General features: G+C 49.3%; 9 protein-coding genes and 1 pseudogene across 10 annotated transcripts; all 10 read right to left on the reverse strand.

Annotated features, from left to right (window-relative positions):
- Window positions 1-1,288: 1,288 nt before the first annotated feature.
- TEOVI_000286800 (folate transporter, putative) lies at window positions 1,289-3,211 on the reverse strand (the record flags this gene model as incomplete). Its single annotated transcript, XM_067225867.1, has 1 exon — window positions 1,289-3,211. The coding sequence occupies one exon, from the start codon at window positions 3,209-3,211 to the stop codon at window positions 1,289-1,291; it is 1,923 nt and encodes a 640-aa protein (XP_067081968.1).
- Window positions 3,212-3,540: 329 nt separating this feature from the next.
- Window positions 3,541-5,331, reverse strand: TEOVI_000286900 (uncharacterized protein; the record flags this gene model as incomplete). The annotated part of the gene is made up of 1 exon (XM_067225868.1): window positions 3,541-5,331. The coding sequence occupies one exon, from the start codon at window positions 5,329-5,331 to the stop codon at window positions 3,541-3,543; it is 1,791 nt and encodes a 596-aa protein (XP_067081969.1).
- Window positions 5,332-5,668: 337 nt separating this feature from the next.
- On the reverse strand, window positions 5,669-7,084 carry TEOVI_000287000 (uncharacterized protein; the record flags this gene model as incomplete). The annotated part of the gene is made up of 1 exon (XM_067225869.1): window positions 5,669-7,084. The coding sequence occupies one exon, from the start codon at window positions 7,082-7,084 to the stop codon at window positions 5,669-5,671; it is 1,416 nt and encodes a 471-aa protein (XP_067081970.1).
- Window positions 7,085-7,498: 414 nt separating this feature from the next.
- Window positions 7,499-9,499, reverse strand: TEOVI_000287100 (pseudouridine synthase TruD, putative; the record flags this gene model as incomplete). Its single annotated transcript, XM_067225870.1, has 1 exon — window positions 7,499-9,499. One exon carries the CDS (start codon window positions 9,497-9,499, stop codon window positions 7,499-7,501), a length of 2,001 nt encoding a protein of 666 aa, XP_067081971.1.
- A 346-nt stretch (window positions 9,500-9,845) lies between these two features.
- Window positions 9,846-14,468, reverse strand: TEOVI_000287200 (uncharacterized protein; the record flags this gene model as incomplete). The annotated part of the gene is made up of 1 exon (XM_067225871.1): window positions 9,846-14,468. The coding sequence occupies one exon, from the start codon at window positions 14,466-14,468 to the stop codon at window positions 9,846-9,848; it is 4,623 nt and encodes a 1,540-aa protein (XP_067081972.1).
- A 340-nt stretch (window positions 14,469-14,808) lies between these two features.
- Window positions 14,809-15,324, reverse strand: TEOVI_000287300 (Mechanosensitive ion channel, putative; the record flags this gene model as incomplete). The annotated part of the gene is made up of 1 exon (XM_067225872.1): window positions 14,809-15,324. One exon carries the CDS (start codon window positions 15,322-15,324, stop codon window positions 14,809-14,811), a length of 516 nt encoding a protein of 171 aa, XP_067081973.1.
- A 1,129-nt stretch (window positions 15,325-16,453) lies between these two features.
- TEOVI_000287400 (Gcd10p family, putative) lies at window positions 16,454-17,884 on the reverse strand (the record flags this gene model as incomplete). The annotated part of the gene is made up of 1 exon (XM_067225873.1): window positions 16,454-17,884. The coding sequence occupies one exon, from the start codon at window positions 17,882-17,884 to the stop codon at window positions 16,454-16,456; it is 1,431 nt and encodes a 476-aa protein (XP_067081974.1).
- Window positions 17,885-18,129: 245 nt separating this feature from the next.
- On the reverse strand, window positions 18,130-18,810 carry TEOVI_000287500 (leucine-rich repeat protein (LRRP), putative; the record flags this gene model as incomplete). The annotated part of the gene is made up of 1 exon (XM_067225874.1): window positions 18,130-18,810. The coding sequence occupies one exon, from the start codon at window positions 18,808-18,810 to the stop codon at window positions 18,130-18,132; it is 681 nt and encodes a 226-aa protein (XP_067081975.1).
- A 275-nt stretch (window positions 18,811-19,085) lies between these two features.
- TEOVI_000287600:pseudogene lies at window positions 19,086-24,011 on the reverse strand (annotated as a pseudogene). The gene has a single exon. A coding segment is annotated over exon 1 (4,926 nt).
- Window positions 24,012-24,308: 297 nt separating this feature from the next.
- Window positions 24,309-25,565, reverse strand: TEOVI_000287700 (uncharacterized protein; the record flags this gene model as incomplete). The annotated part of the gene is made up of 1 exon (XM_067225875.1): window positions 24,309-25,565. The coding sequence occupies one exon, from the start codon at window positions 25,563-25,565 to the stop codon at window positions 24,309-24,311; it is 1,257 nt and encodes a 418-aa protein (XP_067081976.1).
- Between the last annotated feature and the right edge of the window lie 48 nt (window positions 25,566-25,613).

Consider the following 25,613-nt stretch of genomic DNA (forward strand, 5'->3'; position numbering starts at 1 on the left):
GAAAGGCACAGCTGATGATGAAGCGAAAGAAGGAGATAAACGAAAGCATGGAGGAAACAGATATATGTGATTTTCTCATCCGGGAGGCCAGGGGGTTGGCGTCAGCAATTCGAAACTCATTGAAACAAAGCCTTGCATCGTCATATTACCTTTCTTTTTTTTTTCTTGTTTGTTTGTAGTGTAGGCAAGTAAGAGGTCAAGAAAACTAAACCAAAAAAATTTTTAAAAAGGAGCGAAATTCACGGTTAAGTCAGTGATGGGAGCGCTTCAAAAAGGTTATACAGACTAAGTTCAGGTGTAGGAACAGCTTATATGCATATATACCGTTGCGCAAATGACAGCGACGCTAGCATTTAAAAACAAACAAACAAAAAAAGAAGCATAACTTCCGAAAATACCGATAAAAAGAAGACGAGTTGTTCTAAAAACAAAACAGAAAAAAAATAAGTTTTGAGTGACAACAATGGATGAAACTTTCATCATCTAAATATAAACAAACGCGCGTGTCGGAATTTTTAAATATCCGCACGTGCTCCCCTGAACCGAAGTGAAACAACAACAAAAAAAAGAAAATATATATCGATCGCATACTGCACTGCCAGCCGTTAATCAGCAGTGAAAACAAGAGAAACAAAAATAAAAAAAGATGAAAAGTAGTTAAGAAAAAAAGGAAAGGGAAAAAGAAAAAAGGGAACAGATTAAGAACGGCAATAACACACGAAAATTTTTTACAACACCGGTTGCTGAAAAAAAAAGGGGGGAAAGGGGGATCTGGTCACCCCTGATTTAACAAATTGCTAAAGAACTCAAAGAAGTACAACAATCGTCTACGGACAAGGCAGACATATAAGCGAACAGGAAAGGAAACGGAAAAAAAAAGAAGAGGAAACAACAATTAAAAAAGGGAAGGGATTACAGTAGTAAAACGTAAGTTTGGAATTATCCGTAAGTTCTTTGACTTGATTTAGCTGTTTGTAGATGTGTTTTTGCTCGCAACAACTTCTACGCACAGCCTCCGTAATCTTTTTAAAAATGGGAAAACAAACAACAAGGTAAGAGAATTTTCGTCGTGGCGGCTAACGGGTGTTCACGACGCAACGCAAGAAAAAGCGCGTTCGCTTTAGTCCCGGAAGAATGTGCCGCACCTGAGGAAAAGAACGAAAATAATTAATAAGGGAAAATGCAGTTGCAATCTCTCCGAGAGGAGGGAAGAAAAAAACGTGTTTACACCGAGCTCCTCCTCGCCTTGAAAAGCTTGTAAACGAAGCGTCGCTGCGCCCTAATGATATTAAGTACTACCGCTCTCCTGCACTTCAGCAACTTCTTTCTGAATCTCTGACTTTTTCTTGGCTGTTGCATTGTCTACGTCAAGATCGTCGCACATGCGCGCACGTGGAAGGAGAGTGAAAACCATTGGTATCTGAAGCAGCGGTGCCAAGAAACCTGCAATCACGACGAGCCACTTCAGATTTTCAAAGTTGCAAGGCAATTTTGATGACACGGGCAAGGCATACTCCATGACAACTGACCCAACGACACTTCCCATGGAAGCACCCAAGTTGCTGGAGGCGGCAAGAATGGAATACACTGTGCTTTCACTTCCCCTAGGACACAACCGCGAAAGTAGGACAATTTGAGGCATCCAATTCAACATGGAAATCACGGGAGATATAATGGCATCACCCATGATGTACAGCGCGTGATCACTAACGTGCGGCCGGTTCCACCTCATAACAAGTACAAGATCGAAGATACTTGAAAAAATGCCGAGGGAAAGTGTCGACAAGTAGGTCATTCGGTACGTGCGTTTCGAAAAAATGTAGTTGAACAGCATGATGCCAACTATCGATGCGGCGCAGCTGATAATGCCTCCAACAGTCTGATAGAAGGCAAAGCTGAAGTGCGGGCCATCTGCGAGACAATCGGCTTCAGCGATAAAGAAGTTTGAAAGTGCACCGGGGAAGCTTACTGATGTGGCCCTCTGCAAGTAACCGAAGAGGTTAGCCTTCGCAATGATCAACGGAAAAGCGTAGAAATTGAAACTGCAGTGCAACAAGGAAACCACAATAGCTACCACAGTTAGGTAGGTCGTTGAACCTAAAACGGAAGTTACAGCCACAACCAGTACAAACAAACCAATGAGAATGCTGTAAACTGTGGCGCGACCGTTACGTTCGACGACTTCCTTGTTGTACTCAAACACACCACAACAGCAAGAACCTGGCTCCTGAAAGTGAAATGAGCTTAAGTCTCCGTCACCCGTGGGTGCCCCACCCTCATACGGAACGAGCCCCGCTGCATCAGGCCCCTCTGTGGATAATGGGTTAGACTCGCTGTTTATGGCCCTATCTGGCTGTGTTAGAGAATCAGAAAATGGGTCGCACTTCTTCTCCCTCTCCTCACGTTCCTTTTTGTAAAGAAGTAGGGCGTCACCGTAGCGCTCCTCGCGGTTTGGAAGTTCACCAAACCAGTTGAAAATGAAGAAAGGCAATACCAATATCTGCACAACACTCGCAATGAACGAAGCCACTTGAGGGATCTTTGCGTCGCCCAAAGGACCAACGACAGAAGATGAAACGAAAGACCCAGCGATGATGAACCACCAAATCCAACTTACAAGGGCTGGACCTGGAGCTGGGACCCGGCGCATCATGCGACTGTAATGACCCTCAGCAAGGATGTCCACATTGGCTTTAGTGAAACAGCAAAGGAAAACTAGTGCAGCACCTATGGCTGCACTTGATTCTTTGCCTGGTAACAAGCCAAAGCCAAGGGATAGTAATGGGCCTATGAGGCATGAAATGAACATATACCACCGCTTACTGTAACCAAATAAGGGGAAGATATCACTAACCACTGCGGTCAAGGGCTTAACGGACCATCCCATGTTCGCGACGTTGCTTAAACGTTGGTAAACGGAAACATCCACTCCAAAACGCTGGGTAAACATGGCCAGAAGAGAGTCTCGAACCAAGTAGTCAGACAAGCCTTTGCATAGGAAATACGACAAACTGATGGACATCACAGCTTTAGGACCATAACCTTCTGCAGCTGTACCAAACATTGGGAGACGGCGAAGGCATGGTACCTTGTTAAAAAGAGCACGGGCATCAGGATGAACATATGTCGCCTCCCCTGATTCCTCGGATTGCAGCGTTGGCAAAGGCTCGTTTACCTCGTTGGGTAGTGACCGCGCAGGGGCGAAACTCATGGTTCACTCTCTTCTTTTTTTTCTCTCTGCTTGTCTGTTTTCGAATGTTGTTGCTGGAAAAAACTTTAAACTATTACCACAGCAACAATAAAGAGGTTGTTATTATGAAAATAAAATGCGGAAAAAACGTTTAAGAGTAAAGAAACTTTGACTCACAGAATTCACCCTGAAATAGTGATAAGAGTGGCATATCAGTCGTTAACGCGAAGGTAAAAGGAGGGAAGATGTCTTGAACAAAAAAAAGGGTTCTCTTTATGTCCCCCGTCGATATTTGAAGCACTGTATTAATCCCGCCGGCTCCCACCCTATCCCTACCGCATTCAACTCCCCTATTGAGAGACAATGTAGTCAAGAAGGTTAACCGCTATTTCCAAGTGTCCCACGTTCTCCAACAAGCGGCAACAGCGCATTCGTTGTTCTGGTGTCATACTCTCTCGTTGATTCCACAAACTTCCCAGAAGGCTGACCAAAGCACCACTAAATCGGTCCCCCGCCTTCATCCGTTCGATAGCCTCAATCGTGCTCATTGCTTCATCAACAGTCATGGAACCCCCATGAGTGCGTATAACATCACATAGTGGCCCAAAACGGTACGAATCAGTACCCACACCACCACAATTGTTAGCTATGATACCACAGACGTGTGACAATGTCGTCGCGGGATCGCTCCCCAGATGACTGGGGCGTATTTGTTCCGTCAAGTATAACACACGCTCCCTCGGGCAAGTGGCCCAAGTCCGGAGCAGAGTTTCCACCGGATTCTCGTTCGACGCCAAGTCAGGCTGCTGAGGAATCATTGGGTGTTCGCGTATACCAGCAAACAACAGTGCGTGCATAACGGACGGCCCATCCACCGGATCAACATTGCTGCGAAGTCTTTGCTCCAATACCTCAATTGTCCGAATCACTTTCCCCTTCCATGACCCCTGAAGTTCCGCCGGCACAGAATCTAGTGAGACGCCACCAAGGCCATACAACAACTTGCAGCGCTCCTGCGTGGACATGGAAGCGATACTTCTCCGAACCGTTCGGGCCATTGTCAAACGATATTTGTGATGTGTGATTCCTAGACAGGTAAGTGCGTGACCCACATCTACGAACCATCCCGGTGAAAGGGCAGCCTCTGGTGAGGAATCGTAATCAAGAGGATCAGTTGGGCGGAAGACATGCAGAAATACCCCATCCATCAAACGACGGTCATTGGGTGGCGGCTGACGAAGCATGGCGAGCCCCATTATGTGCTGTCGTACCGCTTCTGCGTTACAATTCTTGAAGTCGATCAGACTCGAAAAGAACTTTTGGTGGATATGTCGATGCTGAAGAACACCGAGGCTGTGGACAACCTGTGCTAACTGCTGACTGGTCATCAGTGCGTGAGTGGAGAAGAGAACTTCACAACAAATATTACACAGCTCGGACTGGTAAAACCCACATTCAGCTTGGCTGGTCAAACATATACCTGCGTCAAGTTTTGAGAATTGCATTTCACACAGAGCTCGAAGAATATCGCGTGAGTGCTCGCATTTTTGCATTTTTGCTTCCATTTGCACCTTACTTTTGATAGGAAGCAAGCCCATCATATCTGCCCCAACCGGGGTAAACTGAAAGCTCCCACCATACACTGCGTCTGTTCCCCGCAAAAGCGACAGGAGGCTTGACGTGTGTGGGCGCACCTTATGTTGCTGCCACTTCTGCAAGGTATTATGCAGAGCCGCAGGCACTAACGGTTTCAACGAGGAGGATAACACCTTGGCAGCATCGCCAACACATGCTGCTCTTTCGCACCGAACGCGAGACAACTGCACCAAAGACTGAAGTACCGCCGCCGAGTCATTAACATCGCCGTGATTGCCACCAACGTACACCTCCGCGAGCCTTCCTGTGGATTCGATAGCATCGTCCGCTTCAGAGGTCACCGAACGACTGAGAAGAGTTGCGCAGCTCCTTAAGAAGAGTGGCACATGCGGGATATTTTGCCGCAAAGGCTCGATACTATCGCGGTTGATCCGAATCGCTCGAATAGCCTCCACGGCGATATCTAATGGATTCCCATCACGACGTAACGCACGCACCTGTAAACGACTTAGTTCTTCACAGAGGGCAGTGAACCTCGCGGTCATATTTCCTGGGAAGCTCCGTAACAACACGGTAACAAGAGCGTAATCCCTAAACAAGTCTGTCTACAAGCACAACCGCACTCATACAGGGATAGTTGGCGCAGCAAAACAACACAGAAAGAGAAAGAAGAGCGTAGTTGGACGCGAAATTGCATTCACAGCAACCAGTGACGATGACACACATCTCCATCCCGCTACCACACGCTTGCAGTTCACTAATCTACAAGCCCATGGTAAACTTGTAGTGGTTTTGAAAACAATGCACTGTTATTCGAGAACCCAGGCATTAACACCCCCAATTGTTCAATGGTCTATTAAAACTCTCCCTTTAGTCACCACATCACGCAGCAACGTCCTCGGTAAACTCGCAATCGCTAAGCATATCAAGCACATATCCTGCACTTTGAGCATGAGTATAAGATCGATGGCTCATAGCGACTTCACTGCGGGTGGAAGTACTCCCAGCACGCTCAACTTCGTTGGGTATTTGAGGTGGCTTGATTGTCTGCTGTGCATTTAGCGTAGTGGAGCGCTGAGTGGGTGAGGGATGTTCTGCCATCAGATCCTCTTCACATGTCTCCTCCGAATCGAAACTTGAATCGCGAAGTCGAGACAGCAACTTCCGCCTCTTTACTTGTTGTGACCGTGAAAAATCAACCGAAACAAATTGCATTCTTCCTCGAGCACCGTCCAGACCATCATTCGACTCATGGACACACTCTACAATCCCTCTGTGAGACTTTATGGACAAATGGGTATCATCAATATCAGTCAAATTTGTGTCCCTCACGGGGGAAGGACGGCTCCGCTCAGCCAGCCGACCCACCGACGAAATACTGCGGGTAGCCCGGCTCACTTCTTCCATTTGCGGGGTCTCTTCATCCAACACGGACGCGGTGGGTACCCAACCCGTACCGACAGGTAAGTCGTCACTTGAACTGCTAGAAGAAAGCGCCCTCCGACCTACCCTTTGGGTGACCCCCACGAGTGGTGGCTGATGCGTAGGTTCCTCATCATGGTGTTCATAAGACAGAAAACCATCACGTGGGATGCTCACCAGAGACCCCGGAGAAGGAGGCGGGACCGAACGCTTTCTCACGGTTTGCTGCTGAACAACGTTATCTTCGTTGCTTTGCTTGGATCCTGTGGTTGCTGCAGGCGCTAGACGTGGCTCCTCTGACGCAGATGCGCGTCGCGGGGTGCTTACGTTCCTTGTTGCGGGAAGCACCGCCCTCTCTTCCTTTTCACCAGCCTGCTCACGTACTGGAGTTTTTTTGGGATCCGATGGAATCGCACACTCGACTGGTTGCTTCTTTGTTGGTGACAGCCCACTGGAGCGCTCAGTGACTTCTCTTGGTCGCGACTTATTCTCTGCTTCTTCTTGCTTCCTTTCACCTTTCTCTCTTCTCTTCCGCTTTGGTTTCTTTTTGGTGGATCCATCTGGCTCAGCCGTCGCATCAGTGCATACCGGCGCTGTGTCACTTGACTGTCCAAGACAGATTCCAGGGGACTGCAGCAAGCGCTTCAAAAGTAGCACCAGGTCCTGAGAAACGACGTCCGCATGTCCCATGCTCTTTTCACTAGCGCTCCCGTTTTCATGGGGAATTCTATGGGGAATATCACCTTTAGTCGCAGGGCAAATTACGGCATCGGTGCCGCGGGTAACGCGGTGAACCATAATACGTAAGCGCGCTACCTCTGCTTGAAGCGCGCCAATTTCTTCTTGAAGGGTCTCCACTAGTGTCGTGGAGGACATGGCACGCACAGTTAACTATGGCAAGCAAACGATGTACCTACATAAAGTAAAGCAGAATAAAAACATAACGAGCACTGTCGGCGATTCTGTGGTTTTCCGCGATGGGAGAAACAGCTGCACGATATAGGGAAACGAAGCGATTGAGCAATAGTTAGCGTAGACGCTGCTTTGGAAGAAAGAAATAGTGTGATAAGAGATCTCTTGACTCCATAAAGTTTAGGAGCTTCCACTCCTGCAGGAGACGATGTAAAGAAACCGACGAAGGGTGCTTACAGCACCTCGCACAGCGCTTAACTTTTTTAAAATTTTTAACATGTGTATATACCCGAAACAACTGGTGGCTACCTTATTCCTAAAGAACCGCGGTGCAGCCAGAGGCTTTACCCTAAAGGGATACGATGCGCATCAGCGTCATCATCCAGCGGATGGCTCACTATTTCCAGCGGCTTTCGACGATGCGCGATGGTACCCTTCCGTACGACAGTCACAGAATTCACGCAGCACACACGTGGCGTACGCTCCTGGAGGAAGGGAAAATTCCACCACAATCGCCTTACACGGCAAGTTGGTGCCATCTCCATTGCTGACAGACGCACCAGTGGCCTCTTCTACACATCCCTTGCTGCCCGTTAGAAGCTCGAGGTCCGTGGGAATAATCGGCTCCCGTAAGCTTTTTGTATTACAAAGACGCATCCTGAACCCCCTAGGTTTCACAACAAGATGTCGATAGGCTCCGTGGTAATGAAACAACTTCACAAGGGGGTTGCTAGCCCTCACAAGGCTTTCAGCCCCCTTCAAAGCAAGGGTTTCAATATAGGCACTGCGATCACATGCGCTAACAGTGGGGTACTGCAGTTTCTCGTCAGGGCCTGGTACTGGAAGAAGAATATCCGCTATCTGAAAGAGGCCTGTTGCCACGTCTTCAGTGGTGAGATGAACCACTTCAGGAAGGCCCCTCTCCTTTTCCTCTGTTGTGTCGTCCATTTCGTTTGCGCTTAAATCAAGCCCCTCAAGACAATCGGACTGCTGATTACACCTCAACCGGGCTGTGTAACGGGATTTGAGTACCAAGTCGCCAACCTGAGGCACCACACCCACTTCCAACCTCTTGGAAGCCATAATATTCCATATTAGGCTCTGTACTGCGTGGAAGTACATCATGCTCATTGTTCGAGGAATTTTGGAAAAGGAACCGAGGAAATCGTTAGGGGAGTCTACCAAGTGGTTCAGCATATCGCGTTCCTGGTGACAATAGTGCGGTACAAGTTTCACAGCTTCCTCAAAGGACCCTTTTTCAAGGGCATCAACTGCGGCAAGCATACTCGGCTCGACCATTGATTTTGAGCGAAATACCAGTCGTAGAGCATTTTCGAAGTGACCCGAAAGAAGCTGAATACCAACATCACCTGTAAGCACGTCAGTTGTCCCAAATCGTTGGGTACCAAAGTAGTTCACCACACCTTCGCGGTTGATGGTGCTTTCAACAGTGTTCAGAGTGTCGGAATCGATGTCCCGACTTTCAGGTAAAAGTCGAAGGGCAATAAGGAAATGGTTGCCCACAGCGTCACCAAGGCGCAACCCGTGGTCCATCGTTCTAAAACTGCACACCTTCACCTTGCGGTCCTGTCCAAAAGATCGACTGTTGATTCCTATCAGTTTTTCTGGTGACACTCCACGCACTGCGACACGTTGCAGAGTCACAGCACGTTTGTCCTTTGTTCCACTGAAAAGAAGACTCCGGGTAGGCACATGGAGGTACGAAGCCACTTCCCGAAGTGCATGGTTGCTATCGATATTCTCCTTGTAGAGAGTGAAATGTAGAAACTTCTGACTTCGCACTGGATTCAGACGCCGTTCATCCGCTCGCCTCGTTGCATGCGTTGCCCTCTCGATCACAAGGGTTCCGCTCTCCGCTCGACTAATGTACCGCCCGCCAAGAAGCTCTCTCACCACCTCGTGAATCCGGGTACGTTGGGGTTTCGTGAGGGAACATCGGAGTGTAACTGAGGGCTCCCCGGCGCATAGCGACTTCGTCACGGAGTCCAGTTCTTCGGCAGGAACAACTCCCTCAAGTTTCGCGCGAATGCCTTCTAGTGCCACTTCCCCGATATCAGCCACGCCATCACGGCCGCCTGACTCCGCATCCCGTTGCCTCTTCGCTCCTACCGTATCGTGTGGTTTGGCATCTGCCTCGGTGTGCTGCAACGACTCCAATACGAGGGGTTTACCATCGTTGTACAGAAGTGACAACTCCCTCACCACAAAGTCTGAGTAGAGTGTCTTCATGGACACCACTAGGCGCTTGAACGCTCCGATCCCTTCGCGACCCACCAAGTGTGCGTTAAGCAAAGAGAAACGAATCCCGACCAGCCGCTCGCGGTCATGCATGGTGAAAGGAGACTCGACTACAGTCATATCACCCCACACACACCCTCTTTTCTGATTACTTTGCTTCAGACAAGGTGGAAACATAAATATGGAAAACAGGCGTCACACAATGGTAATATGGGGTAAAAACATGCAAATCACAAACAGTAAAGAGAAGCCCGTACAACCTTCGTACTGATCACTAGAGCACATGGCATACCACGTGCGACGAGAAAAACTAAAAGTAAAAGAAAATAAAAACAAACGTTTCAACACTGGATCGGAAACGATATCAACTTCTCATGCATCAGTAGAACACATAGACGTGTGATCCACCGAGGAACGTACCAAATTTACAACAGGACACCACACATCAACTTGTATGACCACCTAATCATATCAACGCCGTGACCCTTGCCGCAACAGAGGGAAGTTCACATGCGATACGACGCAAGCCCAATGGTAGCGTCGATGCTCCTTCAGCAGCAGTTCGGGCCAGTACAAAGAGAAGTCGATGAAAATCTCGCAACTTCTCTGAATCCTGTGATTGGTCCAGGCGCGACATCACTTTGCACTTCACAACACCAGCGTAATGCACTTCACACCACGCTGAACCCCAAAACAGCCTGTACTCAAGCTGCGAATTGCTATTGGAGTCAACCGTTTCTGAAGAACCGATAGCCTCGTCCCCCTCAAGTTCGTTCGAGTGTACCCAGCAGCGAAAGTCCTCGGACATTGCATCGTCAAGACCTTGAACCTTTAGAGCGAGTCGCTGCTTCTCCTGACGATTACAACTTGGAATAGTTTTCTTCGCGTCCGCATAATACCCAAAGCAACATTTAATGAGCAGCTTACAATTGAAAACCGCAATTAGTGCAGCCAAGTGACGACTGGCCACGTTATTCAGAAATCGACACACCTCTTCGCTTGGAAGGAGAAGCCTTGAGCAAACATCAAGCAGCACTAAGAGGTGGAAGTCGGCTGCCACGTGGTTTAGTCCGAGCGCCTCAGAAAGGTCCTCAACGAAACTGTTACTGAGAGCAGATCGAGTGTCGAGCACGTCCGCAAATGTTATCATCCTCACGAGCTCACTTCGCGCCTTCATCCTCTCTACCATAGTTGGCAAAGACTTCCCTTCCTGGTTATCGGCGCATGTCCCCTTCAGAAAACACAACACCGTCGATCGATCCTCAAACATCGTGACCCACGATATTGCAGGGAGTTGGAGAGAGGGTAAGCACAGGGATCCTGCCGTTTTAAAGGCAAAGAACGCAACTGTGTCCATGAAACAACAGGCCTCCCTTAAACGCTGCAGTAACCCCCTAAGGTTACCGCAAATGTGCACCGTAAAGAAATAAAGCAATCGACGGAGCTCTACTGGTACCAGTGGGAAATTTGCCCCGTCATCAACCGAAAGAAATTCAACCACCGAATCAGCTACTTTTTTGCCGTGGATATAGTCATCACCTCCTAGTAATTGCCTCACCATTTGGATATTCAGGTGCAAAAATTCACGGCAACTGTTGAAGTAGTCCCGAGTAGACCGACTTCCCAGAGGATGGCGCGAGTAATCACTGAACCCGGTTTCATTTCCCTCAAACAGGTTTGAGTCCGGAAGCATGCCGTCTGTGAGGAATGCAAGTCGCTCACAACGGAGAGGAGTCAACTCCCGCTCAAGCACCGCCAGCCCCACAACGAGTAATACGCTGAGACCGGCTAACTGCTTGGAGGAGGCAGCGGAAACCCAAACGAGCGTTGGCAGTGTGCCCTGTGTGACAAGCTTAAAGAACTTAATAGTAGGCTGAATCACTTCTGATAAAAATACAACGTGATCCCACGTCCCCTCGCGGTACCATGGGGCGTCCACAGCCCAGGGTGGAGGTGCCGCATTCATCATAAAAAGCTGTTTCACCCAATGTAAGTGATCCACGCCTGCTAATGCCTCCTTGACAACGTTACTCCCTGGCATCTCACTACACAGTTTTAGGGTCAGAGGTGGAGGAAATTGCCTTAGGAGGAGAATATTTAACGCATCCCCACCTTCCTGCGGGAGTAAATCGCACAAACTCAAATACAAGGGAGCTTCCGTAGTTTGGGAGTCCCACCCATCACCATCCTCTAGGGGAGTCTCATATCGAATTATCATCAAATGCAAGCCTAAAAGACGCTTCAATGAAAGCTCATACCTGGCACGGTAAGCAGAACCAAACGGCTTCTCGCGCTGCCGAAGCAATACAAGAAGAGTGAGAAGTGATACGTGGGCTTCGGACCGTCTTCTTTCAAGATGTTTTCTCCCTATCAAGCATGGAATAGCCTCCACTCCAGTAAGGAACGCCTCCTCTCCCGAATTCCTCAAAAAGAAGAGGAGCTCCGCAACTGTACCCAAACAAGACGGCGACAAGGTGCGTGCAAAAGATCGACACAACCAACATAATGCCATCATCACCACATCAACCGTTCGAAATCCAAGAGAGTTGAACACGTCCACTTGTTGCGGAAAACAACCAACACCACCACCAAAGAAAACGGACCCAATTTCTGCCCACTCATCAAAGGAATCGACACAACCATTCGCATATCCCACTGATTCTCGCAGAAACGCTAGCTTGTGGCCACCACAATAAAACAACTTTAGAAAATCTCCCAAGGACATGGGCACTACCGGCCCAGTAGGATCGCCCTCTGGTACTGAGGCAGTGCTGCGCCTCATCAGCAACTTTTCAAGAGAAGGAATTATGCTTGCGACGTGACTGAAGCAGGTCTCATCTTTTTTTGCCAGAAGGACAACCGTAACATCGCCCACCATTCCTTTTAAAATTGGGTGGAGTTCCCCTTGCGCGGTAAAAACCGGCCCGGCAGCGCTGCGCATTGCGAACTCCTTCAGGGAAGTTTGGGTTGTTTTGGTATTTACACCATTAAACAGTGCCCGACGGTAACTGGCTACGCAAACCAAGCGAAGTTGAACGTAGTTTAGGCACTGTGCAGCCGATACGTCCGGTGGAATATCTGCCTCTTCTGTACCTGCACCCACTGGAAGACAACAATCGTCAAACACTCCAGGAGAAAATTGTCTCTTAATGACGTCCTCCAACTTGCTGATTCGAAGACAATATACGTCAAATGAGTCACCCTCCGTCACAGGGTTGGGAAGCGGAAGGCTAAGTGCGGCAACCAACACATCATACGGTGTTGGAAACCCTCCTCGCACACACGTCACACCGCCATGTACGTCAATACCGGTAACGACCGTATCGGAGCGACCACGGCCCAGCGTGACACCTGAAATGCAACTCGAGCTGGAGGGCAGAGCACCGTGAGCCCGGTCCAGTTTCACCTCTATCGCCGTCACCACACCATCGGGAACGAGCATCAGAACCCGCGGGATCAGCACCGATGAGCCCGAACGAAGCAAAATGGACCCTGAAGGAACATACCGAGCAGCCACACGCCTCCCGAGGCGAAGAGAATACATTTCCACGGAATGTCGAAGAATTCGATGGATAACAAGAAGAAGCATGCGCTTTCCCCCTATCGTTGCCACGTGCCACTGAAACTCCACCGAACGGCAGCCCTTCACGACCTGACAAACAGCATCACCCATTAGGTCGTATACGTAAATACGTCCTGCGCTCTCACTATAACAAGCGACCCACTGTAAAGTGGGATCCACTTGAACAACATCAAATGTCATATCACCTTCCGGGAAAACATTTCTGGCGGACTGTGAACTTACAGAGAGTCCCTTCGCGGTGAAAGACGATTCATCCCCTTCGCCCTCCGAGCCCCCCGCCCATAGTAAACGTTTCACGCCACCAAGCATCGAAGCGACAGCTCCAATTGCCTGGCGGGCTGAAAATCCCTTTTCAGTTTTCTTACATGCGTAGCTGGCGAGAGCAGGGGCGCGTCCGCATAGGAGGAGATATTCTCGATTCTCTGGCCCATCGGTAAGTACATCCGTTGTATCGCACTTGCAACTAAGATAAAATGCGGCATCCTTAATTGAGCGGTCCGTTGTTGCCGCCGTTGATCTTGGTGCTCGAAGCCGAATACCAGTGTTCGGGTCGACTTCAGACATGGAAAGAATACATCGTACATGCGAGGCAAATCGAGCGGCTGGTCCGGCTACAGGAAACGAACTGAAGGTGCTGTTTTCCACCCACTCCAGTACTAAGTGCGGTCGCGCTCCATCCAAGTGCCCCTCTGCTGTCTCCAAGAACACATCGATTGCCCCCCTACCGAGTGCAACAACTCTACCGCTGCTCATTACAATATAAACTGTGTTTAGATGCCCACTATGTACGGCAGATGTGTTCTGGGGAACGTTCGGATTGAGAAAGGTGTCCAGAGTGCTCATGTGAGCGGCAAATCGAACAACAGACTCGGTACACTGAGCGCTAGTTACGGAGGCTCCTTGGGCAAGGGAGCTTCGGCGACTGCCCTGCCGTACAAATCTGTTACAGTCCTGAAACATCGCGATGGCCATAATTGTCCCACGCAGAGCGTTACATATCACAACAGTTCCACGAGAAGTGCCAATAAAGAGATGCACATATGGACGCTTTACTGACCTATTTACTCCCTCCTGCTCTGCCTCGCCGCCGCTTGACGCTCTTGTGACGTCACGAACGAACTCAATGGCCGTGACGACGCCTTCATCCTCCTTAAGCACATCCAACACTTTGGCCGTACGGAAGCTGGCTCGAAGTGCATCGAGCCACTCCTTCACTGCAGTATCGACTGTTGGCACGGTGAAATTGGGTGTTTTCCCGGCCCCCGTAGGGGTGGATAAACGGCTGCCGCTGTTACCTGGTTCCTCGGACCCTGCACGACTAAAAGTATCGGCAACCTTATCGCCAACCAAAAGTTCTACTATGCATTGGTTCGCTCGGGCGTTTACGGATGCGATAAGATGTACCCCTGACAGCACCTCGATGCAAGTTGGGGACGCGGGAAACGATCGCGTCGGTTCAACGTCCCTGCAAAGCGTACCAACGTCAGTGAAACAGAGCGACGCCATATTCAACAACCATAGAAGAAGCAAATTCTTACCACTCTCCTTACTTTTCCAGACCTTTCTGTAGAACGGTGTGTTCGTATTCAACTGCTATAAACAACAAGCAAGTAGAAGGGTGAAAAAGGTATGTCAGTCGTCACGTTGTCACGGATGATAGCCATGCTATAAGTATTTTATTAACGACCACGCCGCGGTCAAGTTAGTCACCCACCAAAAACAAATCAACCCCCTTTGCATTTCTTCCGATAATGGACATACGCCTCTACAATTTCCCCAATCGCTCTTACACCTTCACCTATGCACGCAAGGGGCGTTGTAAAAAACAACTGAATATTACCTAACTTTACTTCGTTCCAGAAGCAGAATCATTACATGGCACTGTGTGGGGCGGTGTGGGCGAATAACCTTGTGGTTCATTCCCCCCCAACCTCTGCTTACTATCACTACTCTCCCACGTTACGATTGAAGTGAGAATCATACTATTGGGCACATGCAAGAGGTGACCCTCCGAAGTGCGAAGATATAGGTACCGAGTGTCCCAGTCGACCACCTCCCCCTTGACAGCGCCAGCACCGGTTCCTATTGAAATTCTGTTCCCAGTACGTAAAGAAGGTTGACTGCTCAGAACAATACTCGCTATAAAGTTAGCACCAAAATCTTTACAGGCAAATCCAGCAGTAGCACCAATCACCCCTGCAGCTGCAACTAGCGGTGAGGTGTCTACGCCAATCGTTCCTAATAAAGAAAAGGCTATGGAGCCCTGCAACAACAGAGAGCTTACGTGGCTAGCGACGCTGCGCTGACTTGGGTCCACGATAAAGCCAGTGGTGTGGTATAGCTTGTCAAAAAATCGCTTCATTTTTACCTTCCTTTTTCTCCTTTACGCCCCCTCTACCCAACTCTTTATTAACGCTACAAAAGCCATGTTGAGAACACGGAAAGAGAACCCTCAAAATAAATTTAAAAATAATGAAAAAGAACCGAGCACTCATCAATGGAAAAGGATGGAGGCATCTCCGATTGAAACGACGTACAGCGCCGTGGGAGAACTAAGTTAACTGACAAAAACGAGGCTAACCTCAAGAAAAGAAAAATCATCATATTTCTCTTTTGTTGCTCTTCAGTTCTCCCCTCTCTTCCGTAAAATACCCCATCCTCTTTTAGCAGTGTCTGAATTTCTCCTTTTCTTATTATTTTTTTTCATCATTTTGCTTCGCCGATCCGCCAACCAGGTCGAACAAGAAGATAGCTTTGCTTTTATTAGCACTAAGCCGGCCAACGAGAGTAGTGGAAGGAAATACGTTTCTCTTCCTTTTATTTATTCTTCCTGCAGAACCCTTTCGTACTGAAGTAACGGCCCTCATCCCATATGTACTTCTCTTCCTCTTTCCGGAATGGTGGGTTATACGCTACAGCCCAGTACTTGCAGCTCCCGCCGGCTTCGTGGTCTGCTTGTTACCCGAGAAACCTGTGGACGATCCCTTCACGTAATCCTCACGGCGGCGGCCGCATGAGCGGAGGAACTGCTGGTACTGCGGAGTGGTAATGTCGTAAATCATTTCCTGGGTGATATTACTCTCAATTTCCTCCTCTGAACGCGTCGAAAGCTGTGCTGTTTTAAGCGGTCAACCGCCAGTTAATCTTACACGAGGTGATTTTGTTTTGGCTTGCAGGCGTATGGAAGACGCTTGTAAGGCCGTGTACCTTTCTTTTACATGCAAGGTATGTATGTGCATGTGCGTGCGTGTGGAAAAAATAGAAAAAGAGGGAAGTCGAAGCTAATCATAACACCCAAGAGCACTTCTGCAAGGTAGAGTGCTCAAAAGGCGTCAGTACACCACAAACGAAATAAACGAACACAACAACTAATGAACAAACCCATTTTACTGCTAGGTCACTCACTCCTCTGTTCTCCAGCGGAGGCGGTGAGTGGAATTCGCTGATTTGTTGTAGAACCACGATGATAAGGCACTGAAATGCTGACGCTGCTACGAGTCTGAAAGATTTCCTTCTTGTTCACCGTTTTCTTGAGCTCTTGGATGCTTACGCGATAGTCTCCCATCGACCGCGGGAACCTCCGCAGGAACTGATGGGGTCACCTCTTCGATTGGTGACTGTGGTGCACCAGCACCACTACAGTTAATGGTACTCTCGTTTACCTTAATCGCTGTCAACAGATAACCGCTCGCTGTGCTCATCCGAACCGTAGGGTGAGTGCGGTTGGGAAGTACCTGATGATGGCGGCACCATACCTCGGAAATGCATATGTTCACACACTCTCCCCGAAGCTTCGTAAACAGCGCGGTCAAATCTTCAAGAAAGGGGCTATGCACAACAATGTGACCATTCAATGCTACAAAGGGCAACAAATCGTCGAGTGCAGCCGGCGCGTCATCTTCGTCATCAACAATAATAAGCGAATCGGCGGGCCGCTCCTGCAGCATGCGGCGGGCGTCGATCCCACGCAACCACTGAGAAACCTCGCTTCCCCCCTCCTTGCCCCTCTTATTAACCTTCTCTGTCGCCTTTTCTTCATTCTCTGTGTCCTCTTCCCCGCGCAAGAAGGCAGCGTTACGGGGAACCGCCTTCCACAGTTCCCGGACGTTCTCTATGCCCATCGTTTGCGAAGGGAACATGTTAGGTTGCGCCGTTCGGTCCATTATTTGGAATATTATACCATCACTACCGAGGCGGGTAAGCAACGCCGCCTCGAGGTGACCATTAGTTTTATCATAGACGATAACGCGGCTGCCACTGTGTACATCACTGTGATGTAGAATCAGCGCCAGCGTGTCCGCACGCAACCTGAGCACCCGCGACTCGGGTTCCACGTCTGTCGGGTTAATTGTGGGCAAATATGTCTCCGCCACCCCATCGGGCGTAACACGCTCAATTTTGTAAAGAACACCGTAGCGCTTCTTCTTCTTACGCAAGTATTTCTCCTGCGAGTACGCGGTTTTGGCGTGGAACGTCGCACTCTTTTCAACAAGGGTATTGAGAAACACATCCACACCCTTTTCTCGACGCATCTCCGCAATCTCTTCGTTAGATAAAACTTGACTTTTATTTTCGTCAACTAAGTGCCGGTTGTCCCTACCGTCTTCGATGTGCTCCTCCAAGGTTGTAATGTCGAGATCTGGGTAATCGTTGGTGGGGACAAAAACACGACTCCTCGGGTCATAGTAAACCACCTCACCAAACCGCACACCAGCAAGCTTGTCAAGCTGCACAGACCCAGAGCTCCCAAGACGAAGTTTACCACCCGCCTGCACATGCACAATACGCTTCATACCACCACCAGTGATCATGACGTAGTCACCCAACGTGATACGGCCCTCGGAACGGACTGCGTTGTCCGGTACTCCAACTTTAAAGTCTTCGGGACCACGCTTGCAGAAACTACCAGCATCACCCATCATTATTACCCACACCTACACAATATATATCACAACAAGACAGATATGGGAAGTAAAGTGAGAATTACGCTGTCTTTGTAGTTCCAAAGCGCACTCCTATTTCGGAATAAAAATAAAAACGATACGGGTTAAGCAAAGAACAGCAGTGTGATGAAGCTGCAGCAACTCTCCCAGTTGATTCAGGTAAAGAGTTCCAGTTCAGAATGCCTATCCCACTCCTAATAGATAACCAATGTACTGAACATGTCTCACCGTAATGCCAGCGCCTTCCGACAAGCCTCAGCGCACTCTGCGACAACGTTTACAAACAATCGTTCCTCCACGTCAGCTTTTGCATTGCTATCCTGCGGTGCTTTTAGTGTATCAAGGGGTGGTAGTGGTTTGAACACGCTAGTCACAACGTCAGAAGTCGCCTCATTTAGCATATAACAACCGTCCACAAACATGACCGAAGAAAAGTAACGGCGTATGATCTCCTCGTACCCTCCCTTTTCGCACACGGGATTGTCCAACTCCAACGTTTCATCCGCATCCTCTAAGGCTACCTCCCTTTTTAGCACAAGCTGGCGGAGTTCAGGCAGTTGTGCTAGGGGTCGGAGAGCAGCTTCGCTACCAATCCTGTTCCCCTCCAACATCACCACCTCCAGTAATTTGCACTCTTTTACTGCGGAAACATCCGTGATGAGGTTCTCCGCTGCGTTGAGGTACTGCAGCGAACCTGCGGTCGGCTCAATGCCAGAGAGACTAGTGAGGTTGTTCCTTGAGATATCCAATCGCACAATTGCACTACATTTAGCGAAACCATCCCCCAATTTTCTCAACCGCAACCCGTGCAGCACAACAAACCGCACGGCGTCTACGTCATATTGCCGAGAACACCGGAGAACTATCTCCTCCGTTAATATGCCATCGTTCGGTGCAGGCATCATAGGCGCTTCAAGAAGTCAAGCACATCAGAGGGAGAAGCGGAGTTTAACAGGGAGAAATTAGCATATAGTTAGTACAAACACATGAGGATCACTCGCTTGGAAAATGTGATTACATATAGTATTTCGGCAAACAATCCTTTCGACGTACACAACGATACAAAAAGTGATACGTAGCGACCAAGCCGCGAGTGAACCAACACAAAGTGTTGGGAAAAAATAATACAAGTTTCAACAAGATGCACTCCCCACTGCCACTCCGGCTATCCACGAGCAAGCTACGCAACTGTAGAGTCAACGGCCAGTCTCCGCTTGTCGAGGTACTCCAGCAGTCTTTCCGACTGGTACCGCCTACGCAAAACAGGGGCCCGCAAATGCCAAGGAATCTCGGCGCTGAACTCATCGCACAGCATTTCCACCGCCTCACGAAACGACGCATTACTGCGTATGGCATCCCGCTGTTCCAACGCGCGGAGTGTCAGCGTGTGCACGGCGGCAGTATAACCCACTTCCACGTCAACTGCAAGACGTACTGCGTGGCCCAGTTGCGTTATGGTCATGTTTTCCACGTGATGCTCGAGCCAGGTGAAGCAACTGGTGACCAACTTAGGTGGCAAAAAAAAGTCCAGATCGACCGCAGCCTGAAGGAGTGCCAACACCTGCGCAGTGTCCAGTCGAAAGTCGCGACCACACTGGTCCGTCAGCGTGGCAACGCAAATACTAACGAGAGCGTCGTCTTGTATGCCGAAGACAGCATGACACTGTAACAGTCGAATTAATGCGCTGCGTCGGCATTGGTCAATCATACGAAGAAGTCGGGTTCCGATAGCGTCGATGAGTGACTCTAAAGCCTCGGTAAACGGCAGGCTAAGCACTGATGAGAGTACTGTTTCAAGATCCTCGTTCGACATAACGTCCACAGTTTCCTGAAGAAGGGGAATCATAAACGATTCGTACCTTCGGAATATGTCAGCCTCAAAGGAAACAGCCCTGAACGCAACGCAGCGGCTGTGGGCATCGGCCTGGGTGCAGGACCGCTGAAAAACTTCGTCAAATCGTGAGTTGGCAAGGTCCAGCTCAGACCAACACTTTAGCCTGCTGATGCATTGAAGAAGTCTAGAAAAATCATTGGAGGTCACAGATTCACAGTTTTCAATCAGTTCCGTGCAAATTTCTTTTGCGACAACAGTCAGAGCATTTGGGCCCTTCTGACCCACCAATGTGTTCGCGATAAGCAGTCGGTCCCGTGGGGAAGTATACGACTCTTTCACAACCTGAAACATACTACTAACAGCGCAACGTTCATTATCACCACAAATAGTACTGGAACTGTTGGAGGCCCCGGGAAAATGCAACGGACCATCACTGAGTAACAGAGCAAGTGCTAGAACATTAGACACTGGATGGGTTGTCTTCAAGGATGCACCCCTCAGCGAATTCAACGGCTGAAGTCCCTGACTGCTTTCGCCTTCGATGTTAGCACGACCTTCTACCTCGCTCTGAAGCGTCTTCATGAAGAAACCATCCACAATTGCCACCTTGACATCACTGGTGAGAAGTTTGTGCCGATGCAACAGGCGGCAGAGAGTCAAGAGGCCGTCAAGATCTTTCAGTAACCCGCCAACAATATGTTGCACGACGTGCTTACTCAGACTTTCACAAATGACACCGCTCAGGGCCTCCGGAAATTCTACGAGAAACTCCTTTAACGTATCAAGTGAGTTAATCCTGCTCAGTACCAACAGTTTGTCGCAACTGCATTTTATGAGTCGCTGCCGTTCTTCCAAGTCACCACCATCGCCTGATGTCTGATCAAACTGCAGATATTTCTGCAGGACAACAAACGCTATATTGCGGTCCGTCAGGGTAGCGCTTTCTGTCACATCGTTGAGACGCCGTAGCACCGACGCCAGAAGATGCAACGGCACTGACTCGTGTCGCACTGATAACGACGACAAAATCCGGGTGCACCACTGAAAGTTGAGTCCTGGTAGATGGGCACCAATAACCAGTGCGTTAATCGACATGGGAAGATTTCGCATGACACGCATATAATCACCGAAGTCCATCGAACTCACAAGATCACTTTTCCCTAGCAATTCGGCAACTAAATCCTGTGATTTCGGATACTTCTGCACCAGATAGAGCAACTCCACCTGCGTAAATTCACTGAGCTGTGTGGAAAGCCGCATCATGAGGTATTCTCCACAGGCGGGGGACAACAAAGACAACCGATCAAGCACTGAGAGCCCCACATTTTTCACGTGCGCACCCGATAGATAGGCAATCATCCGGGTTAACAATTCACCAAGCCGTGTATGTTCAACAATAAGAGACCGATCACCTTCTAGTTCTTCCCCTGCTTCAATTCCTCCCTTCTCGTTAAGCTTCCGTAAAACACGTTGGCACCGCTCCTGCTTCGTGATGTGGTTCACAACAAACCGCAACGTGTTTGCCACGACAGACGAAACGGTAGCTGGGCGAAATGACCTGCTCGCCTCTTCCCCCAGCCGTTGGATGAATAACTCGAAGGAGCGAGAAGCCAAACGCATGTTGCATAATAAAAGATCGTTAATGTTGTGTTTAAAAGTTCCGGCAGCTGAGAAGAAAGCAGTGATCACGCAATGAATTATTCGGTAATCACATGCGTCGATATGGTACTTCATCATTTCCGGAGTAACAGACACTTCAACGGGGACATCCAGTTTGCAGCAGAATACAAAGTGAGCGGGAAGGGGAAATACAACCTGTTGATCCGTACCGTCTGCAGGGTTCTGCTTCGCTTGAAGGCGGCGAATTCTGGAAAGAAGTTCACTTGAAAAGGCATGCGGTAGTTTTACTCCGGCGCGAAGCAAGCACGTAAAGACCTGCTCCAGTTCATCGTCATTGGGACCGGATAGCGTGGGGAGTTCGCCGCCCTCATTCAGCCTTGACGGTTGTTGGTGCTGCACCACATCGGTCTTTTCACCTTTTGTAGCAGGAGCGACATGCGCCGCGGTCCCATCATCTATCTTTTGTTTTCGCGCTGGATCCATAACATATAAAGTATAATCGCGGACCCAAGTGGTAATAACATTCTGAAGTTGTGAAGGTGATGAACGCCAATCCCCACTAGCCAAAAGGAAGTCAATTCCGTTAATAAGAAGAAGCGTGTAAACATCGATTCCCTTAGCAACACCCTCCACGGATGCTTGCCGCAGCTTGTGGGGATTCAACGTATGAAACTTTAGCAGTTGCTCAACCAACTCACAACTGTGTGGACTATCTGCATCAACTAGTGGAGCCAAAAGCAGCAAAAAGCGTATTACCGACGAAGTTGTACGAGTGCCACTGTAGGAAATCATCTTTTCAATGATGATGGACCGTTTCTTGTCGTCGGAAACTAACGGCAATGCCTCCGAGACGCATTTCAGGGTATTCATCATGGTATTTCCAGGATCCAGTTGAAGCGACTGCACAGCCAACTCCACAACTGTTTCGGGCGCGTGCACAACTAGACCCCTGTTGAAAAGTTTCGTGAGCAACATCAATCGTTGCAACGCCAGCTTTGGGGATGATGTTGGAGCGGACGCACACCAATCAATAAGTTCGTTCAACCGACGAATGTACTCCATACAGGCATCTTTCTCAACTTCGCTAAGGCTACCACCTTTCTCCTCTACTCGCATAAGCAGCACCGACAAAACAGTCTCCAAGGAATCACAAGCAGGAACCCTTGTAGGCACTGACGCCGTTGCCGGCACACTCGCAGACGTAGTTTCTGCGCCCAATGTGACCAAAGAGGAGCTCGGCATAATGTCACGAAGCGCTGCCATTATGTAAAGTTGCAAAGATTCATATGAAAGGTATGTACCAGCACACAGAATCACTTGTGTGGCGTCCCCAGGAGAAAGCTTGCTCGGTGGTACCCCTTGCAGGTACGTCACATAGCGCGGTATCGATTCGCCCGAGTGGACGAGGAGCTGTGCAACGAGTGTAGGATTATTTTCCGGTAGCCATAACTGTGAAATTATCTTTTTACGTATACTGCACGCCTCCGCTGAGCGGATGTTCGCTACTGTACTGAGAACGGTAGGAACTAACTCTATATCCTTTAACGAGCACTGTGCAAGGTTCCTGCGTACGCACAACAAATACAACAGTAGTTCCAATCGGTTGCTTGGGGAACTGAAACTGACATTCTGCATAATCATAGCGCACTCTCGCATACTAGGTGAAGTAAAACCGGTCCCGCTCGTACACACAGGGGTTTGCCGTGCATCTCCGTCGCTGGGTGAATCCACAGTCAGCAAATCAATGATGTCACCCTCCTTCTGGATTCGCATCCTACGTGTTTTCGACGCGGTGTGCCGTACGAGGCGGCGAAGAACGTTGCTCACAAGCGCGGCATCCCCGCTGGAAAAGAACGCCTGGCGATGCTCCTCAGTGGCGATAAATAAAAAGGAAAGGCAAACATCGGTAGCCGTGCGCTCGTCCAGTTGGAATAGCTTCCCCAAACCATCACCACGCAGTTTGTGAAGAAGTGCAAACATAATTGAAGGTGGTACTTTAACCAGCGACCGTTGGGTCTCCCCGAACAAAGGGTTATCCACATACTTGAGACGCTGTACTACGTAAGCGCAGCTCATAAGAACTGAGAGAGGTTGTGATTCAAGTTTGTTGCTCTCATCAGCCCTCTGAAGAAGTGCCGCAATCCGGTTTGTGAGTGCATGTATTTGCAGTCGTTGCGCCTCTTCCACACCGATACCACCTGAAGCACTGTTGAGCTGGCAATAAAGTACTTCGCACACAAAACTACAAACCAGCAGTGATTGCCCACATGTGAGCTGTTCCGTGGACCCCTGCAGCCATCTAATCGCGGCGCTGTCGACCTCAGTCAATGGGGTTTCAAATACAACCCCCGCCGAAGTATCTTCGGCCGATTGTTGGATTCGCATTAGCAGCTGCTGGTGACCGCCGCACCAACGTGCCAGGGCATCAAACGCTTGCTTTTTATTTTTCTTCTGTGGTGAATCGCTGCCCACGGAGGGCTCCTTAGAAGTGGAGGGTGACGACAGCTCAGGAAAGTTTAGCGTCTCCCCCCCACCAGCAGCTGTGTGATGCGCGTGCAGGGTTGCTGGGGCGAAGCGGGAACCACACAAAACGAAAGGTATTTTGTTGGAGAACAAACAAACGCGAGTATGGCAAAGGAAGGGTAAGCCCATCCTGCAGCAAATCACTCACTTTCTCCACCTGACGTTGCCCCACTTGTGCTTCCTAACTGCTAATGACTGGGGTCCTCTGACCCACAATGGCATCGGATAATGGGAAGAACAAATAAGGAATTAAAAAGGTAACACCACGTAAGGACAAAGAAACGGAAAAAGAAAGAAGAAAACATAAAAAACACATGCACCCTTAGAGTTTTATGCAAACCACTGGTGAGTCGTGGCAGCCTTCCAATGTACACTACTCAATGATCAAAATACTAAACATACTGTAACGAACGGAACACACATTTTTCACTGGGGTTGCTCCCGCTGTAAGACCTGGTGCAATCCAGCCCTGGAGGCCAGCGTACGATCTAACCGAAGAACGGAAATCTCCAGCTCCTTCAGTGTGGAACTAGCGCTAAGCTCTACCCTTCTCGAAGTAAGTGAAGCAGTGTCAGAAGTTGCCTTCGCACGTCTCTTACGCTTAGACTCATTGGTGCCCTTTCCTTCATCCACCCTAATTATTGTCATACCGCTTTCTTTAACCTTGGTAAGACACACGAGCTGTTCAATGATACCCTCCTTCCCGTCCCCAAAACGATTCTGCCGAACCATTTGTTCGACCAGCTCCGCCACGTTGCAGGCTGATCTCTTCTCACCTAAAAGAACACGCGCCAGATCATATGTAGAGAGAAGGCGTTCCTGCCGCTGTCGCCTGTTAATGAGCTCCTCCTCTCTCGCTTCAAGGCCAAGTGCTTCTCTCCGCATCTGTGCCAATACCCCTTTAAGCCTTTCACCGGTTAGTGTCGCCCTCAGTTCTGCAGAAAGTTGTCTCAGCAACTCCTCATCGCTAACACTCCCCACAACTGAAGTCGCAGCAGCGCCAGCACCTTCGTTGAATCGCAAAACCTCTCCAGCACTGTTCGAACTCACGGCTGCAGTGCTGGAGGAGTTCAAAACCTCTTCCACTCGCCCGTGGCGCCAAGAGTTTTCCCCACCCCATCGCTCCCGCAAGAATTGCTCCGCCTCCGCAACGGAAGGCACTAAGTTACGAACCAACTTCACCTTGACAACCGGCGTTGAATGTGCACAGTTTGTTCCACCATTAGACACACCATGCTCAACAACCGATTCGAAAGCAGAGAGCCATTCAGGGAAGGCGGCCCCACACTCGATGATATCGCGCGGTACAACCGTAAAACCACAGTACCTAGTAATCGCCTCAAGCCAACGTTCGTCAACGGTGGCGATGACGCAATGGTCAATCTTACCAACACCTAATTGCGCCTTTCCCGCCATCGTAATTAGAAAGCAACCGTGAAGGATAGTAGCAAGTCGGACAAGTTCGCCGCCACCTTTTGGGGGCCCAGTGACACCAACTCGATCAGCACAACCGCCCGGCCTACCGCCCACTGCACCAGAAAGTATGAACTGAAGACGCGATATCAGTGATTCGCTTGGGTTTTCCTTACGCCTCACGGAATCAGGACCCACATGAGGGCTCCCATTTTTACACACCTCTTTTGGGCCCTTCGTAGGACTCTTCCTCGAACCCTTTATTGGCATCGTCAAACCTTTGCCGACGAAGGAAAACCCTTGGCTGAAATACAAAAC

This window comes from Trypanosoma equiperdum (assembly GCF_001457755.1).
Source record: "Trypanosoma equiperdum strain OVI genome assembly, contig: ctg_631, whole genome shotgun sequence".
NCBI lineage: Eukaryota > Euglenozoa > Kinetoplastea > Trypanosomatida > Trypanosomatidae > Trypanosoma > Trypanosoma equiperdum.